The following is an 18,800-nucleotide window of genomic DNA, read 5'->3' as shown; positions in this document are numbered from 1 at the left end:
CACATGAGGGGGAGGGGCCCGGCGCCACCGCCCGCCTGGACCCGGCTGCAGCGCCGCGCACCCCCTGCCGGCCCGGCCCGGAACCGCACCCGGCTCCCGGCGCCCCCTGCCGGCCCGGCCCGGCACCGCACCCGGCTCCCGGCGCCCCCTGCCGGCCCGGCCCGGCCCGGCACCGCACCCGGCTCCCGGCGCCCCCCGCCGGCCCGGCCCGGAACCGCACCCGGCTCCCGGCGCCCCCTGCCGGCCCGGCCCGGCACCGCACCCGGCTCCCGGCGCCCCCTGCCGGCCCGGCCCGGCACCGCACCCGGCTCCCGGCGCCCCCTGCCGGCCCGGCCCGGCCCGGCACCGCACCCGGCTCCCGGCGCCCCCTGCCGGCCCGGCCCGGCCCGGCACCCGGCTCCCGGCGCCCCCTGTCGGCCCGGCCCGGAACCGCACCCGGCTCCCGGCGCCCCCTGCCGGCCCGGCCCGGCACCGCACCCGGCTCCCGGCGCCCCCTGCCGGCCCGGCCCGGCCCGGCACCGCACCCGGCTCCCGGCGCCCCCCGCCGGCCCGGCCCGGAACCGCACCCGGCTCCCGGCGCCCCCTGCCGGCCCGGCCCGGAACCGCACCCGGCTCCCGACGCCCCCTGCCGGCCCGGCCCGGAACCGCACCCGGCTCCCGACGCCCCCTGCCGGCCCGGCCCGGCCCCGCACCCGGCTCCCGGCGCCCCCTGCCGGCCCGGCCCGGCCCGGAACCGCACCCGGCTCCCGGGGCGCCCCCCGCCGGCCCGGCCCGGAACCGCACCCGGCTCCCGGCGCCCCCCGCCGGCCCGGCCCGGCACCGCACCCGGCTCCCGGCGCCCCCTGCCGGCCCGGCCCGGCCCCGCACCCGGCTCCCGGCGCCCCCTGCCGGCCCGGCCCGGCCCCGCACCCGGCTCCCGGCGCCCCCCGCCGGCCCGGCCCGGAACCGCACCCGGCTCCCGGCGCCCCCTGCCGGCCCGGCCCGGCCCGGAACCGCACCCGGCTCCCGGCGCCCCCCGCCGGCCCGGCCCGGCCCCGCACCCGGCTCCCGGCGCCCCCCGCCGGCCCGGCCTGGAACTGCACCCGGCTGCCGGCACCCCCCACGGGCCCGGCCCGGCACCGCACCCGACTCCTGGCGCCCCCCGCCGGCCCGGCCCGGAACCGCACCCCTCGCCGTGGTCCTTTTTTGCTTTGGAAGTTCTTGACCTGCCTTGCACCCCAGGGTGCCCTGTCCCTCAAGCCAGCCGGGCCCATGCCGCCCCAGCAACCACGCCTGCCGCCCAGAGCCGCAAGGTGGGGAGGTAACTGGGTTCATTGCACCAACTTCTACTGGAGAGCGCCAGGGAGCTCTTCTCCCCCCTCCGCCCGGTGCAGAAGGTGGGGTCGAGGGAACCCTGGGCTTACCACAGCCCCTAGGGTTATGGCTTAGTACTAAGGTTAAGATTTTGTCATGGTAGTTTTCAGTAGAACACAGAGGCAGGTTGTTGGCAATAAACAAAAATTCACAGAAGGCTAGGTCCTAGCCTTGATTTCTAAACACACCAGGGAGGGCTGATGCCAAAGACATCAGGAAGGTTGGTTAGGTACACCCTCTGATCTCTGTATCCTTATTTACTACAACACTCTCTACCCCCTTCCCCCCTTTTTTGTCTGATAACTTCACCTTGAACGGTCCCTTAGTTTAGCATAACTTAGTTTAGCTGAGGCTATGAGGGAGATTCCCAAACTGCAGCGGTTCTTTTCAGGTGACAAATCTGAGAAACTGTCCCAGATGGAGGTGTCGGCAGAGGTGGTTTTGGAACGCTGATAAATTAAACGGCAATAAGTTACCAGGACCCAAGGGTACCCCCCAAGAATTCTACAATTTCACATTTGAGTTCCTTCTGAACTACTAACTATGATAGGTAACCTATCATTTAAATCAGCTTTTGTAGAGGATGACTGATGTCATACTAGCTATCTTCCACTTTAAATTAAAAAAAACGCTCCAGCAGCCATCCTGGCACTTACAGGTCAGTAAGCCTAATGTCAGTACGAGGCCAGTGATAGAAACTATAATAAAGAACAGATTTAACCATACACATAGATGAACATAATTTGTTGGGAAAGCGTCAACATGGTTTTTGGTAAAGGGAAATCATGCCTCACCCATCTGTCATCATTCTTAGAGGTAGTCAACAAACGTGTAGACAATGGTGATTTAGTGGATATAGTGCACTTAGATTTTCAGAAAGCTAAAACAAGGTCCCTCACCCAAGGCTCTTAAGCCAATAAGCTGTCATGGGGTAAGAGGGATGACCCTCATGGATGAGTAACTTGTTAAAAGATAGGAAACAAAAAGGTAAGAATAAACGGTCCGTTCTCAGAATAGAGAGCGGTAAATAGTGGTGTCACGCACACGTCTGTCGTAGGACCAGTACTGCTCAACATATTCATAAATGATCAGGAAAACAGTGAAGTAGCAAAATTTGAAGATGATACAAAACTATTCAAATAGTTACATCCAAAGCAGACTGAAGAGTTACAAAGGATCTCACAAAACTGGGTGACTGGGCAACAAAATGGCAGTTTAAATTCAGTGTTGATAAATGCAAAATAATGCACATTGGAAACTCTCTCTCTCTCTATACACACACACACACGATGGGGTCTAAATTAGCTGTTCCCATTCAAGAAAGAGCTTAGAGTCATTATGACAAGTTCTCTGAAAACATCCACTCAATATGCAGCAGCAGTCACAAAAAGCTAATGTTGGGAATCATTAAGAAAGGGATAGGTAAGACAGAAATAGCATATTGCCTCTATATAAATCCATGGTACACCCACATCTTGACTACTGTGTGCAGATCTGATCGTCCCATCTCAAAAAAGATATATTGGAATTGGAAGAGGTACAGAAAAGGGCAACAAAAATTGATTAGGAGTATGGAACAACTTCCATATGAGGTAAGATTAACAAGACTGGGACTTTACAGATTGGAAGAGAGACAACTAAGGGGGGATATGATAGAGGTCTACAAAATCATGACTGGTGTGGAGAAAGTAAATGAGGAAGTGTTATTTACTCTTCATAACACAAAGAACTAGGGGTCATAAAATGAAAATTAATAAGCAGCAGGTTTAAAACAAACAAAAGGAAGTATTTCTTCACACAATGTACAGTCAACCTGTGAAACTCTTTGCCAGTGGATGTTGTGAAGGGCAAGACTAACAGGGTTCAAAAAAGAACTAGGTAAGTTAATGGAGGATAGGCCCATCAATGGCTATTAGCCAGGATGGGCAGGGATGCAAAATCATGCTCTGAAATATCCCTAACCTCTGTTTGCCAGAAGCTGGGAATGGACAGCAGGGGATAGATCACTTGATGATCACCCATTCTGTTCATTCCCTCTGAAGCACCTGGCACTGGCCACTGTTGGAAGACAGGATACTGGGCTAGATGGATCATTGGTCTGACCTAGTATGGCCATTCTTGTGTTAATATGTGCTGTTTGACTTCATATGTAGCTGTGATACATGGAGTATCTTTCCCAGATCTGAAGCAGAGCTCGGTGTAGCACAAATGTTTGTCTTTCACCCATAATGTTGGTCCAATAAAAGATATTATCTCACACACTGTCTTTCTAATACCTGGGACCAACATAGCTACACCTCAACTGCTACTAACAGCTTTGACACCCCTTCCTCCTGCTGAGTCCCACACATCAGTTGCAGCTGTAGCAACCTCTGTCCTGTTTGCAACCCTGGACCTGGCCCTTTACAGAATAAGCAATAGGGGCCAGGGCAAGGCACAAGTGTGTGGACACGGCAGCCATTTTTTGGGAACAGGCCTGTGACATTACTGCACTATGGCTGTAACCAATGCTGAGTGTCCAGCAATTGCTCCTAGCAGCTACCTATTTCCTCCCTTTCCTGCTCGGTATTGGCCCCTCCCCACCACAATGAGGAGCAATAGAGCAGGGGGCAAGCTGCTTCAAGTGCAGCAGCTTCCATTTGTTACATTTTGAAGGTGTGTGCCTGGAGAGGGATGCTGACTTGACTGCCCCCTTCCCCCTTGGACCTGCAACAGTGAGTCATCAAGCTGTTGAAATCAGCAGGCAGGTTTAAAAAAAAAGAAAAAAAAAAAGAAATACTTCTTCACACAATGCACAGGCACCCTAAGGAACTCACTGCCATGGAATGTTGTAAAGGCCAAAAGAATAACCTAATTTTTTTTTTAAATCCAGTAAATTCAGAGAGGCTAGATCCCCCAGTGTTTATTAATCAACATGGTCAGGGGGACACACCCATGCTCCAGGTGACCCTAAACTTCCAACTCCCAGAAGCTGGTACTGAACAACAGGTGAAGTGAGCTGTAGCTCACAAAAGCTGATGCTCAAATAAATTGGTTAGTCTCGAAGGTGCCACAAGTCCTCCTGTTCTTTTTGCAGATACAGACCAACACGGCTGCTCCTCTGAAACAGGGGTGGATCACTCAAAATTGCCATTCTGTTCACGATCTGTGAACCATATGGCACTGGCCGCTGTCAGTAGACAAAATACTGGGCTAGACGGACCATTGGTCGGACCCACTGTGGCCGTTCCTACGTTCCCACAGCCCATTCAGACTGTGACACCACAGCAGATAGTACTAAAAGCTGGAGACATTGGTGCTAGTTACAGTAGCCATTCACTAGCCATTGGTCTGCAACCACCTTCCGTGGCATCAGCAATTAAACCTCAGGGGGCCTCTGTAGCTGTAGAATAGTGCTGCTTAGGGCTCTTGTGATTGATAGGAAACAGATAGTAGTCTATTCCTGCACAGGCCAGCCAACAGAGAATGTATTCAAAGAGAAGATTAAGGTTTGTGGCTGCAGCATCCCAACACTGTCCTCCACATCTAGCATTGATGATGGACAGTAAGATTAGTTCAGCAGCTCCCAAACTGTATTGGTTCACATACCACCTTAAAAATGGTTGTGAAATTAACTGATGGAATATCAAGCTCATGTATTACAATATAGGAACCCCTACTTTAGTCATAGGCAGCTTTCTTCTAGTTCGCTCTACTTAAAATTCCCATTCTGTAGGGTCTTAGGTCAATTACCACTCCATCCATGGCCCTGCATGCCCAGAACAATGCAAACAGACCAATGAAGCTACAGGTTCCCAGTACTATTGAAAGTCAGGCCATTAAGATGGCTGAACTGAGCTATGGATGACACACTGGTTACCCTGTCACACCGATACAGGCAGGTTACATGCCTGTACACATGGTGAAGTGGGCCTTCAGAGCACATGAAGCTGACAGAACCCATCTTGAGGAACAAGACATACTTCCGCTACTGCACCCATGTCTTGTTCTAGAGCACAACACAAGTCATGCCACATTTGAGAGGCCTTCCCAAAACAGGTGAAACAGATTTTTTTCCTTGGGTTCCTCTCTGAGGGAGGCTCATGAAGACTGAAGGAGGGACTAGCAAGAGCTACCACATTAATCAGTATGCTAGAAATACACCGATAGGAGCTTACTTGGACTTTTGTTTTACCTGCCATTAATGACCTCTTGCTCTCAAATATGGGGAAGGAAGAACTGGTCCATCTGCAGTCGACACATCATTCTGGACTCAAGTCCTAACTAACTTTCCTTTCCAGAATAAATCTGAACTACCGTGCCTTTACTATTTTCCTTCAACCTTTCCATCTTAAGAAAGAAATCCATCTTTTTTCTTGTAACATGAAACAACACTATCTCAAGACGGCAAGGATAAGAGACATTATGCAATGTTTTCAGGCATGTATGGAAAGTAGTATTAGAAGCCATTTAACATCGAACAGCATCTCATTGCGAAATCGAAGACAGAAGGATTGCTTCTTTAAATCAGCTTTATTTTTCTAACTGTTATTTCAATTTCCCATAGCACCTTGGCAATGTCAAAAACAGAAATACAAATACATGTATTATCATTTTAACATTTAAAGCATGAACCTACTTTACAGAAATTGTTTTGGACAGTTTTGACAATGGACAGAGTATAGAAGCCAGATAAGTTGCTTTTTTTCCTTCTTTCACTGAAGCCCGACCACTTTGGAGAGAGATCATACATGCCAAGGGAATGTCAGAATTGTCTGGGAGGAGCGAAATGTCAATAGTCACTTAAACTCAATATATTATCTGCATATTTTGTATTTTATAAAAATTAGAACAAAAGCCATTTGTGCACAAATCTGTTTACATGTGAAGTTGCATTTTTTTGATATTGTACCCATAACTGAAGCTCCATAAAAATAAACCTCTGCTTCTTAAATATAAAATTGAAAGTTGTTACAGGTTAGTTTGCAGATGGATTTTTCAGAAATAATCTTTAACTCCTTTCAAGTCCTCCCAACAGTATATTAAAAACAGACTCATTTGACCTCTTGAAGTGTCTATGCTGGGGACACTTAAGAGAAGAGCCAACTAAAAAAAACTAAAACAAAATCATGTACCATCCTAAAGGAAGCTCAGACTATATGTAGTATATATACAAACAAGAGCATGATAAATCATTCAGATTAATGGCAACAATCTTATTTCAGAAGGAAATATCAAAAATTAGAAACCAAAAGTCTATTTGCATATCTGTTGCAATCAAGGATTTACAAAATAAACTCATCAGAAGCAAGTTTTCCTCCTAAGTGCATTTCTGTTGTATCTTGTCTGTAATACAATGGTTCATTTTACAAGTTTAAAATATTGCCTGTACACAGATTTTATCCCAAGTGAAGGTTCACTTGCGTAACAGTAAAAACAGTGGACATTTTCAAGATATTTAAGTGGATATTGATAAAGTAGTAAGGCCATAGCTATTTAACTACAGTAAAGCATTGATTAAGTCACTTAATTGCTACTGATCTGCCACAATATCACCCTTGTTCTCTTTTGGTTAATAGGATGGGTTACTTTATTTTACCTACTGCTAAAACTGCACCATCATACTGTGCCAAGCTAACTTGGTTAATTTTTTTTTTTTTTTTAAACAAAGATAGCAGGAATGTAAGATGCTATAAAACTAACTTAATTTTAGAAATTAAACTTCTGCACTTTTTAATTTTACTATCACATGCAAATCGTCCCTCCTTCCCCTCCCCCAGAAATACAAAAAAAAAATGGCCCAATCTTTTCCACAAATAAAGTGAAAGAAGTTTAGATAGGGGAATACACCTTTGTAGCTAACAAAATAAAACAGACTAATTTTGTAAACAAGTGACAATTTGTGAAACTAAAAGTTATTTGAGATCTGCACTTGTGTGCATGTTTCATTGGTTTTTCTTTTTAAATACCGTCAGCAGGGTAGAAGAATGCATGTTTGCCTGATGTGGTGAGCTATTAAGGAGAGAGAGCCACTGAGAGTCCATCATCTTCAATAGCTCAATGAACTTTTGTGGAACAAGAGCCAGTTTCACCTCTGGTAATAAGATGATGCACCTCAACTGAAGTCAATGGCGTTGCACCAGCAGTGAATCTGGTTTCCAAATGGTCATTTTGTCCTGGTTTCCAATTGTCTGTCAAACAGGAAAACTTGGTGGGTAGAGACACAAGAATTTGCCTGAGACTATATCTGGAGAATGAGAAGTAGCAGCTAGCCCATCTATGTTATGTATTTGTCATGCAATACAAGTACGGCGGGAGGACTTGCACACAACTATTGTTTTCACAGCCTTTATATTTACTTTATTATTCCCCACCCCAAGTTCCCCCAAAAAGACAGACAAAAAGTATCCATGGTGGTGGGGGAAGGAGGAGAATCCTAATATTAAATCTTTGCACACCAGTATCAATTAGTTTAGTTATGGTGAGCTCCCTAATCTGATAGATAGGCTGGAAAAAGCCAACAAGTTTACAGACTTATTTGCATACACTATACAAGACCATAATCTGTTGCTGGAAAATGCACATTTAAAGACATAAAACATTCCTTCCACACGTCAAGTTTTTCCAATCCCCTTACAAGAAAAAAAGATTGATCTGTAAGGATTTTTTGTACGTCTAATAAAAGGCAAAAGCTTCACTTTACAACTGTCAGAAACACTCAAGTTCTACCTTTCAGCTCAACAAGCTTTATGCACTGATTTAAAAGCAGATGCCCACATAGGTCAAAATTAACAGGCCAGTACAGCCAAGCTAGGCCAGAGACTGTACATTTGCAAAAGCCTCTTCCCAAAGAGCTCTTCCTCTTAACTGCAGCCAGCTTATGGCTGCTATTAGAATTCCAATACATGTTCACTCTAATGAGAGTGCACATTACCCTAATGTTGGTTACTATTATACAGAATATATGTTATTTTCCAGTCTGAGTGCAGTAATTAAGTTTATAAAATTATTTATAAAAAGTAGCTTCTTTGAAATTTGATGCATTTCACAGAGCTCTTGACAGTTTAAATATTTAAACTTCTTTGTATCATTTCCATCAAATGTACCATTATCCAAGTAAACTGAAACATGTTTGTAAGCATTCTTAAACTATAGATTTGATCCATGATTTTGGTAAATTAAACTCCAAAACCCAGTACAGGCAGTTTAAAAAGTGAGTAATGATTGTTTTTATATATGTAACGTGCACAAAATGAACAGTTAGCTGCATAAATATATGACTCATGAACCAAATCAAAAGCAACTGCCAAACTGAGTAATAAGTTAGAGAAATGACAACTCTGGCTTTATATATATAGATATATATATTTATAAAAATAGATACAAGAGTTCTCAAAGCAGTTGATGGAGAATGCCTAATGAGTAAGAAATCAGCAAGGATTACCTGGCTAAGAAATCAAAAGATGAAAATTTCACAGTTAACGTCATTTTTAACTGCCACTTACATACCGTAAACATCTTAGTAATATATGCTAGTGATGCCATTAGAATGAATGTATCACAACTGAATATTCCAGTGTTCACAACTTACAGCTTTAAATTTGTACACATCCTATTCACTTAAAAAAAAAAAAAAAAACAACAACAAAAAAAACCACACACCACCAGGTACAATTCTTACTGCTGCGAGCTACTTTTCTTAACACTTTATACAGAACTTAGAATGTGGGCATGCTTATTTTGGCAGATTAACGCATTGTATTTTTCCTGTTTCCTTCAGTCATTTACGGTAATTACTAGCTTTTAAACTTAACTGCCTACTACACAATATAGTGTTGTGAATTTAGTCAAAGTAACCTCTTTGAAATAAAGTTAAAACCTCATGGCCTTTGTTCCAAGCAACTGAAAAGAAGTCAGGAGCCAGTACAGATACTATAAAGCAGTGCTTGACACCAGTCCAGAGAACCAATGCGAGTCACTATATGGAAACCTGGGCATGCCCCCAAAACTGTTGAATGTCTCAAAGTAAATAAAAAGCCTCAATTTTAGACCCATTTGGGGCTTTGAACCTGCTCTCGAGACTACCTCCTGCAAAGCAGAATTCCAAGAGTGGAACTGAAAGCTCAGGCTCTTCACATGTGAAATTACCACCATCTACTATGCAGTCTTCCATTAACTGGGCCTGCCTCAGGAAAACATACCAGATAAATGCACATAAGTCTGTAATAAAGGGGTTAAAGAAAGTAGCACTTAAGCAAAAAAAAAAAAAATTAAAATGCTGCCCTCAATTGGCAGGAAAAAAGGGAAAATTAAAAATCCCAAACATGCCCCAGCCCCCCCTTCTTGTGTCTAGGATACGGACTATTCTTATGGTCTGATCTACAATCAGTTCTCCAGTAAAATCAGAGTTTAAAAAACATTTGCTCAATGAAATATTAGTAAGGTCAAAAGACTAAATTTCAAGCTGGAAACACAAAGTTCTATTACAGTAGTGCATTCCGTTTTTACCATCAGCGACTAAGTCATGACGTAACAGTATCTGGCTGCACTCACGCAACTCAAGCATGCCGACCAAGCATCTCGGTTGTGGATCTGCTTTGCAATGCAAGGCCATTAATGGCATACATATCATCCTACAAGCCAAACGTTAAATAGGTTTAAAAAAGTAAGTTCTAATTTTACAGAAATGCTTTTTTTTTCCTTCCCCAAAAATAATATTCTCTTGCCCTCTTCCTTCTACACTGAGAGACATATTATGTCATTTCATTTTTTCATCTGGTCAAAATACTAATTCACAACCTCAAAGTTGATTTCAGGCAGGAAACCCTCTGCAAATTAAAAAACAAAAAGATACAAAAATTATAATCTCTATATATTTATATTGATTGGAATCCTCCAGCATTTATGAAATCACTTTTAGAGATGAATTTTGGGACCCTCCCCACCTTCTCCACACTCAAACCATATACTTCGATTCAGTATTCGTGTTCCCTGAATACCTCCTCCTTATAGTCCATCTCCTTTACTGCTCTTTAGTCCACAGCTCAAATTAAATAGAGAAGAGTTAGATGAGTTTTACTTTGGTGATCGGGGTGGCACATACTGCTCCTTGCCGATACGCCGAGGTGCTCCCTGAGGTGAAGATCTGCGTCCAAACTGGCGTCTCTGTTCCCTGATTTTTCCAGCAGCTCCCCTGGGAGGCCCGTTGCCTCTGAACCCAGAAAGATCCTTTGCCCGGCCTTCGAGCTTCTCATGGGCCCTCTCTGAAGCCTTTTCAGAAGTATTGTTTTCTTCGTTTTTGGCAGGGGGAGCTACATTGGTTCGAAGCTCCCTAAGTGGCTGAACAGGAACTGGAGCTGGCTCCTTTGGGGGTTTCTGGCAGACTTCAGCGTAACTTAGCTTGCGCGGCTCCTTTGGTGACAAGGGTAGAAAGAGTAAAGTTTATGCATTCTGCTAAGAACAACCTATACCAGCAAAGGGCTCTTCAAGAATATCCCAGGCACATTGTTAAAAGAACAATGCCAGAACATGCTCTGTGTGAAGGTACTATACCATGATCTGCTGGCGGGGGGGGGGGGGGGGAGGGAGAGAGAGAGGGAGGAAGGAAAGCAGCCCCCTTGGGACTGCGGAGTACCATGATCTGCCCTGGGGGTGGAGCAGAGAGGAAAGTAGCCAGTTTCCCTAGCCAACAACCTCCAATGTGTGGAAGTCAGTTTACTAGAAAGCACTGAGATCATACCAAGGCAGCTGATCTTACCTGTATTGTCACAGTAAGCGCTGCATTTGCATTGGTAGAGGATGAAGTGGTATTTGTCCTTGATGGCTTTGCAGCACTGAGGGGACGTACAGACACAGATGGGGAAGTGTGGCTATTAACATCTTTCTGAGCAGAGACCTCCTCTGGCTTCTTGTCTGGCTGAGTTGTGCTGACAGATTAGACAAGATAGTTCAACGTTAGAATCTGTTTAAGAGTTAGTTCAGTTTCAGGAATGCTTTTTTCCCCTTCTTTCAAATCACCGCAGCAGTTTTAACCAAGTAGGATGCCCAAGGCCATTACCACCAGGTTCTGAACAGCAATCAGCTTTTCAGAGTAACAGAGGCCTAGTTACTAGTATAGTATAGAAGGGGACTGGAGAGAATGCTTCCTTAGAGTAGAAGTAACCAAGACTATCCTTCATACTACACAGCAGCTTATTTTTAAAAACATTTCTCAAATTAGCCAAGTGAATTATATACCTTGGTGCTGGAACCTCAGCCCTGCTTGGTGAGCTCACACTTGTGACAAGTTGCTGGACTGGACTGTGTGCCTGCTCTTCTTGAGCAGATGCAGGACAACTGATGGCCAAGTCTTTGCTCTCCTGAAGAGACAACAGGAATTGTAAAACTGCAGAAGTACAATAGTCATTATGCCAGTACTTGTGTTTTAGTCACCACAAAACTTAAGTCACCAGACATTAAGAATTTAAAGTTAAATATATATGTACAGTAAGAGTTAAGATTTATTTTGTTATATAGAATATGCACATGGCACTTATTTCAGTGCGAGTCTTCTATACAGAGATGCCAGTTTTACATCAGGTGAAAAAACATGGGACAGAGAACAAACAAGACTATGGTCTTCTGTACAACTGTAGAGACCAGCAACACCACCGCAGGTAAACAGATTCTTCCAAAACCATCCCTACCCTAAACTCCCTTTAACTGATCAGTACTTCAGAAGGCACCACTGCTGATCTGGCTGCTTTATTTTGAAATACAGAGCCCAACACTAAGTCTGGAAAGAGGAGTGGTAATTGCACGGGTTCCATTAGACACCACATGGAAATCAGCAAGCCCACGAACAGAAACAGAAAAGGCTAGAGTATTATATGTTTAGACCTGCTTGGGGACAGTACAGTTTACAGCTCTACCACAATAAGCCTGAATAATTTTCAGGACATGTAGAGGAGGGACGTTAATCATCTTGATGTGCACTCCAGAAGTAGAAACAAGTACCTTCTCTTTGCCAGTTCCTTTAACAATGTCAGACATTCTGCTTTCCAACACTGGTTCTCCTTGTATTTTTGCGGTACTGCCAGGTAGAGGAGGGAAATTTGATGCTAGTAAATCAAACTTTGGTGTCTGAGTCTTTGTTTCTGCTGAAGGCTGAGGTCGCTAGAAGAAAAGAGGTCTGTTAACATACACTATGTAACCATACCACCTTGTGTTATGAGGCTATACAGGTCTCAAGCTAAGTAATGTCAGGACAGTTCCTGAATGGAAGTCTATCGAACACCACATCCTGCATGATGAAATCTTGAAGATTTAGGGATTGCATCCTTCCCTCAGAGTCAGTATGCAGCCCACACCTGATGGTGGGTGTCAATGCAGTGACATCTTTCAGAAGAGATGCAATATTAGAAACTCCAAATCGCTTTAATAGTTGGGATGTTTCCTGGCCAAATTCCAACTGCAGTGGTTTCAGTTTGCCTCCCTATACTTGTTTTGCAGCTTCAGTTCAATGAAGTGTATGTTACTGCCCATCTAGCGCATAAAATAATTACACACCTGCTCTGTAACTTGTTCCTCAAGACACGTTGCACACATCCATTCCAGTTCAGGTGTCTGTGTGCCACTGCATCAAAGCCAGATACCTTTTTCCCATAACTGTACCTGCAAGGGCAGCACATGCTGCCTCCACACACTCCTCCTAAGCAAAGAAGGTGTGGAGCCTCTGACCCTCCCCCACCTCAGCTCTTTCACACTGAAAGCCTGCATCTCAAGTGATTCTGATAGACAGGGAAAGGGGGGTAGGTTGTGGAATGTACATGAGTAACATCTCAAAGAACAGGTATGTAACCATTTTTTCCATCTTCAAGTGCTTGCAAGTGTCCATTCCACTTTAGGTGACTCACAAGCAGCTCCCAGTGGAGGAGGGTATTGAGTCTACCCGAACAAGGATCTCAGTACTTCTCTCCCAGGCCTCCAACAACAATGCTAAATTTGGGAGAGAGAACACGAGTGGTAAGCGACTGAACCAAACTGAAGACCAGGTAACAGCTCTGCAAACATCACTGATGGGAACGCATCAGCAGCTTTCCTGGGTCGTATCTAGAGTCTGTATAGAATACGCTAAAATTCTCTGACGTAGAGAACGTTTGTAATGTTGTAGTAGACACAAATGCAGAAGGAAATCCAGGACGAGATGCTCTCAGAGCAAACAAGTTTCCCTTTCATTCACTCAGCAAAGGAAATGAACAATGGAGAAGATTAAACTCCTTAGACCTGCCAAGTAAAAAGCTAATCCATCATGAACCTTTAAAATATGTGGCCTCTACCTGTGTGAGAGTAAGGCTTGGGAAAGACTGGCAAACAAACAGTTTCAGTCAAATGAAAATCTGAAACCACTTTAGTGAGAAATTTGGGGTACGGATGCAAGGCAACATTGTCTTTTTAAAAAATCATACAAAGAGGGTGAGCCATCAAAGCTCAGCAAACTTCCTAGCTTAAGTAATGGCTATTAGAAATGCTACATTTAAATTGAGCGAAGAGACAATGAACGTGTGGCCATGGATTCAAAAAAAGGTCTCTTCAATGCTGTGAGAACTAAGTTTAAATCTTAGGACAGAGGAGGCTCTTTAGTAAGTGGGGGAAAGTGAAGAGAAAGGGAGAAGATAACAGCAGACAGATTAGCCATGCAAAACTTGATTTTCTTTATGTATTGGTTGAGATTTCACAGCTCTAGAATAAGTCTGAAGACTGATTTGAGAAAGTATCAGGAATAAAATCCCTTCCCCCAATATTGAGACCGTATATCTTCTACAGCCTCTAGCGGTAACAGACTGAACTTCTTGAATTAAACACAGCCTTGAGTGAGAATGATCCCTGAAAAGGGACGGGGCATCAGAAAAGGGGACAGAATTGAACTGCAAGGTGTAAGTCAGTCCTCTATTGTGTGCTGCACTTTGACAGGTATGCAAGATATCTGCAGTCATGAAGCGGCACATAGTGATACCAGTTGCTATCACACAAGCCAATGAGTCTACCATCTAATGCAACCTGCAGAGAAACAAAAGGGTTGCCAAGTTATAACATGAGAAGCGGTAGCATCTTCGTAGTAAGCAAGGTGAGCCCCGGATAGTATGAGAGCAGCAACATTAAAATTCTAAGAAGTAACGGCTGCCTGTTGGCAAGTTCTGCAGAGCCGTGTGCTGTAGTGCTCCGGTCTCAGCCCAAGAAAACATCTTTTTGGAAGAGGAACAAGATGCATCTTTTCTTAGTAAAAATGTTACAAACAAATGAACTGCCACATATGATCTGTATGAACCCTACCAAACTCTTTGCCTCAGTGATATCTTGTGGCTGGGCCTCCCACAGGTTAATTATGCATTTCTTTTACATGCATTATTTTAGCAGTCTTGAAACAAGAGCATTGGCCTGAATAAGGCATTGCTAAGGCAGGTGCTGATCAAACTATTCAATATTTTCTGTCCCCATAAAAGTAAGAAGCCACAAACCAGGGTCTGACCATAAATGCTAAACATTTAAAATGGTAAACATCTGATGAAGTGAGCTGTAGCTCACGAAAGCTCATGCTCAAATAAATTGGTTAGTCTCTAAGGTGCCACAAGTACTCCTTTTCTTTTTGCGAATACAGACTAACACGGCTGTTCCTCTGAAACCTGCTAAATAACTAACTGCCCATAAGCCTAACTTCTTGCACCCCCTTTGAATGTCATCTCAGGTCCCAGTCAGGCTTCCATTGAAGCCAGCCGGACTTTTGACAATTACTTCTATGGGAAGAGGATCAGGTCTTCAGCATCCTATTATAAGGGAGAGATAATGGGAGCAAGTTGCACTGAGTTCCACCTAGTGGTCAATGTGAAGCAGCACACTTTTGGAAGAGCACTCAGCAACAAGGTTTCCTATAGGATACACCTGTTACTAAAGAGATAAGACAGGCTCTAAAAAAAAAAAAAAGAAACAGGAAGTAATGGCTGGAACCAAGAGACTGATGTATTTTCACTTGTCAGGCAAGCATTCACATTCTATCTTCACAGCCTCAGACAGGAGCTAGTGTAGCCCACAGGATTACTTTGCTAGCTATTCTATCCTATTAATCCAGCCAGCCGTATCAAATATGTTTCTCTTTCTGAATTAATCCATTTTATTCTTACATTTTATCAATATTAATTCCTATGAATTTAGGGTGTGTTGAGGCATATGATATGTGTTTCCTAATATACCTAAAATAAGTTTTGCTGAAATGCAAGAAGCCTACCGGCCTGTATCCAGTAAGATCCGCTTAAGAGCTAAAAGTATCATCAGTTAAGAGTACGTCAGCCTAAAAGCTGGTAACTTTTGGCATAGATGGGAATGGTCCCTGAACCTTGGGGAACCAAAGGGAGGAACTACACACAACACCGAGCAGGCTTATCTGGCATCTACAACCAGTTGCTTACCGCAGGGTATACCACAACCTGGAAGTCACCAAGAGAGCCTAGACTGGCAGTTTTTGGAGTGAGATAATCCTTGTTAATATATGGAGAGTAAGTGTCATAATCCACTAACCTATAGGATAAGGGTATCCATAAATTTCTTAGGGTACAGAAATAAGATCTGGGTATAGTAGGTTGGGCCTGAAGTACATAGTGTCAGGATCCTATACAATACCTTGTAAGGATATCATAGGGAGCGCTTTTTTTAGTTCTTTTGGGGCTTTTTTTTTTTTAAGCTCTTTTAGTCTTTAGCTCTTTCTTTTCTTTGGTCTTCTATATTCTATACACCAGTGGTCTCCAACGTTTCTGGATCGCGCACCCCCACGGTGCCGCCGAAGAAAGGAGACAGGAAGACCTGCCGCAGGCGTGCTGCCGAAAGGGAAGACCTGCTACAGGCGTGCAGAGCTGCCGCCGAAGGAAAAGTAAAACAGCGGAGTGCTGTCCAGTGGCTCTCCTCCTGCCGCACACCCCATGGAACCCTCTGGCGCACCCCCCGGGGTGCGTGCACCCCACTTTGGAGACCACTGCTATAGACGATCATTCTATCTTCTGTCACACTATCAGTTCAGCTTGTGCGGTACAGTATAACTATTCAACATTCCTAACTATTGGGGAAGCCAGCACCATCATGTTATCGGGCATGCTAGGAGTAAGGCTGGTCCTTCACCTCCTATTACCGGATCCTCAAGGAAGGGTGAGAGTATATTAAGTTAAGGTACTTATAATATAAATGTTACCACCAGGAGTTTTGGAATTCTTTTACTGTTTTGCAGTCATAAGTTTCATAGCATCTATTCTTTTGTTAATCTCAATAAAGTTTTATCAATTTGGTATTGTCCTCAGTGTGAGTGTTTTTGCCAAGCACCCTGAGAGTCCTCTCCCTATATAGAACTCTCTGAGTTCTTGAACCCTGTAGTCTGAATTGGACAAGAACCTATAAATCTTCTGGTCGGACGTGATCAGTGGCGAACCATAACAACGAACCAGTCAAATTCAGGTCAAGACTAGGGGGAGAGGGAGGTATATGAAGTGGTAAGGCAGAGCCCATTTCACTGCCTAGGTCCCTCCCCTCTACATGTCTCCCTCCCCCATGAAATAATGGAAATGGAACTTACTGAAAGACGGTCATCTTCTCGTCTTCTCCGACCTCTGAAAAAGTTCCTCCTTTAAAGGAAAAAAGAAGGGAAGTGAAGACAAACCTCAGCAAGCATATTAGTCTAGCTCCTAATTATATCCCCCATAAAGGGGAGCATGCACTTAAGTGCCCATCCTTCTTCCTATGGCTGATGTAAAAGTAGAACTGATCAAAAGTAGTGCCTATTGATCAGACCCGCCTCTTCTCCATTCTTAGGGGTCTAACTTTATTTCTCAGTGCATCAACTTGTTTTGCAGACTGAATTGGTGTCCCTTCTGTTACAAGAAAAAGTCTTTAGACCTACTTTTTTAGGACACAACATGCCTGCTGTGGATTAGACTTTACTACTGTGAACAACTCTTACTTTGGTTCTCTTTAAAAACCTATATTGTAGTAACAGGTGTGATTGGGAATTTTTGTTCAGCAAGTTGTTTAGAGAGGGTCAGAACCCCAGTACTAACAGACACCAAAAATCAACTGGCTTTATCTCAGAAGATAAATGTTTGAAGCTCCCAGCCACTGAGCCCAGAGGACTTTGGTATTGGAGACCACTGTTTAAATTTGTTTAAAATGTAATGTAACCCCGAAGGCTACAGTTTTACCTAATGAATTGTTTGTATTTTGTAGGCCAGTCATAAACAGAGTTGTGGTCACAATCTAGTCCTTACAAAGTAGTGAAACCTGTCTTTACACTACCTACAAACTATTTGAATCTTAGAACAAAAAAGCCCAGAGTTAGCACAGCTGCTTTAAAAAAAAAAAAAAAAAGAGAAACAAAGATGTGCACGTGAGTGGTAGGGGATGGGGGGAAATACTCTCCATTTGCTTTACATGAGAGTTTGTTTCTAACTTTTTGCTTTAACTACTAACTGAAGGTAATTGCTAACATGCACGAGCTTCCCCCCCCCCCACCACATTCATACTGTGAGCCAGAAGACACTTAGAGCATGTTTTACAAAAATGAAATAAACATAAGCCTTAAAGTTTTAACACTACACTCAGATTGTAAGGGTTATGTAGAACGGAGTTTGTACAGAAACATGTTTTTCTTTAATAAACCAGTTTCTACTTCTATAAGGACATCCCTATTTACTACCAGCTGTATGAATTTCCTACCATTAGAGCCTGTAAAAATAGAGAGTCAAAACATTTTCAATCTTACTTAGAAAAGCTCAAAATGTATTATGCTCAATTTGCTTGTTTAATTGAATATCAATTCGCTCCCTAGACCACTCCACAGATAACTGAACAGTTGTGTTCAGCACCTGAAGTTATTTTGGCTTATGAAAATTAATCTAAAGCTGGTTCGGCAATCTTTTCCCAACCCTGTAGCCAATGTTTCTCCAACCACACACTGCCTTCACTGTAACATATGGCTCTCATTGCTGCAATTTTTTACCTGCCCCTGCCAATACTGTAGTCTCCATTCTGCTCCATCTGCGAGATGGAATAATCCTTCTGAGAACAGCCTTGTTCCTGGTGTCCTGTTAATGTATTGGTATGTCGTTCCATACCAAAATTCCTCAAGTTGGTTCGGTTCAGTGGTCCATCCCCCATTGACACTGTACCAACCACAGCTGTACCCTCTGCACAGTGTTCCGAGCTGCTTGATGATCGGAAATGAGGCTTCACACTGTATGAGATACAATAAGAAGTTGTCAACAGCACAACATAAGGACCAATAAGCAAAGTTCTCTCCCAAACAAACTAGACCACTTTCGGTAATATGGTCTGAAGTAATTAAAGAGAGACAATAAATAAATGTTACTCCTCCATTGTTAAAACAATATCCCATGTGGTACCATACACCCTTGCCATGACTTCATGGTCCAAGGACCAAACGTTCCATTGTCCAG

The 18,800-nt window shown here is 44.2% G+C and overlaps 1 protein-coding gene across 2 annotated transcripts in view; it reads right to left on the bottom strand.

The window, feature by feature from the left end:
* Window positions 1-5,850: 5,850 nt before the first annotated feature.
* LARP4 (La ribonucleoprotein 4) overlaps window positions 5,851-18,800 on the bottom strand; it is a 48,773-nt gene continuing 35,823 nt past the window's right edge. For both annotated transcript variants that reach the window (XM_073318912.1, XM_073318914.1), the window contains exons 11-16: window positions 18,344-18,577; window positions 16,925-16,973; window positions 12,328-12,486; window positions 11,569-11,690; window positions 11,090-11,258; window positions 5,851-10,743 (exon numbers count right to left, since the gene is read on the bottom strand). In XM_073318912.1, the coding sequence (XP_073175013.1) occupies window positions 10,408-10,743; window positions 11,090-11,258; window positions 11,569-11,690; window positions 12,328-12,486; window positions 16,925-16,973; window positions 18,344-18,577 (1,069 nt within the window). In that variant the 3' untranslated portion in view covers window positions 5,851-10,407. The remainder of the gene's footprint in view (window positions 10,744-11,089; window positions 11,259-11,568; window positions 11,691-12,327; window positions 12,487-16,924; window positions 16,974-18,343; window positions 18,578-18,800) is intronic.

This window comes from Lepidochelys kempii, chromosome 20 (assembly GCF_965140265.1).
Source record: "Lepidochelys kempii isolate rLepKem1 chromosome 20, rLepKem1.hap2, whole genome shotgun sequence".
Lineage (NCBI taxonomy): Eukaryota > Metazoa > Chordata > Testudines > Cheloniidae > Lepidochelys > Lepidochelys kempii.
The sequence above is the reverse complement of the archived record's forward strand: the minus strand, read 5'-3'. Positions and strand labels throughout refer to the sequence as shown.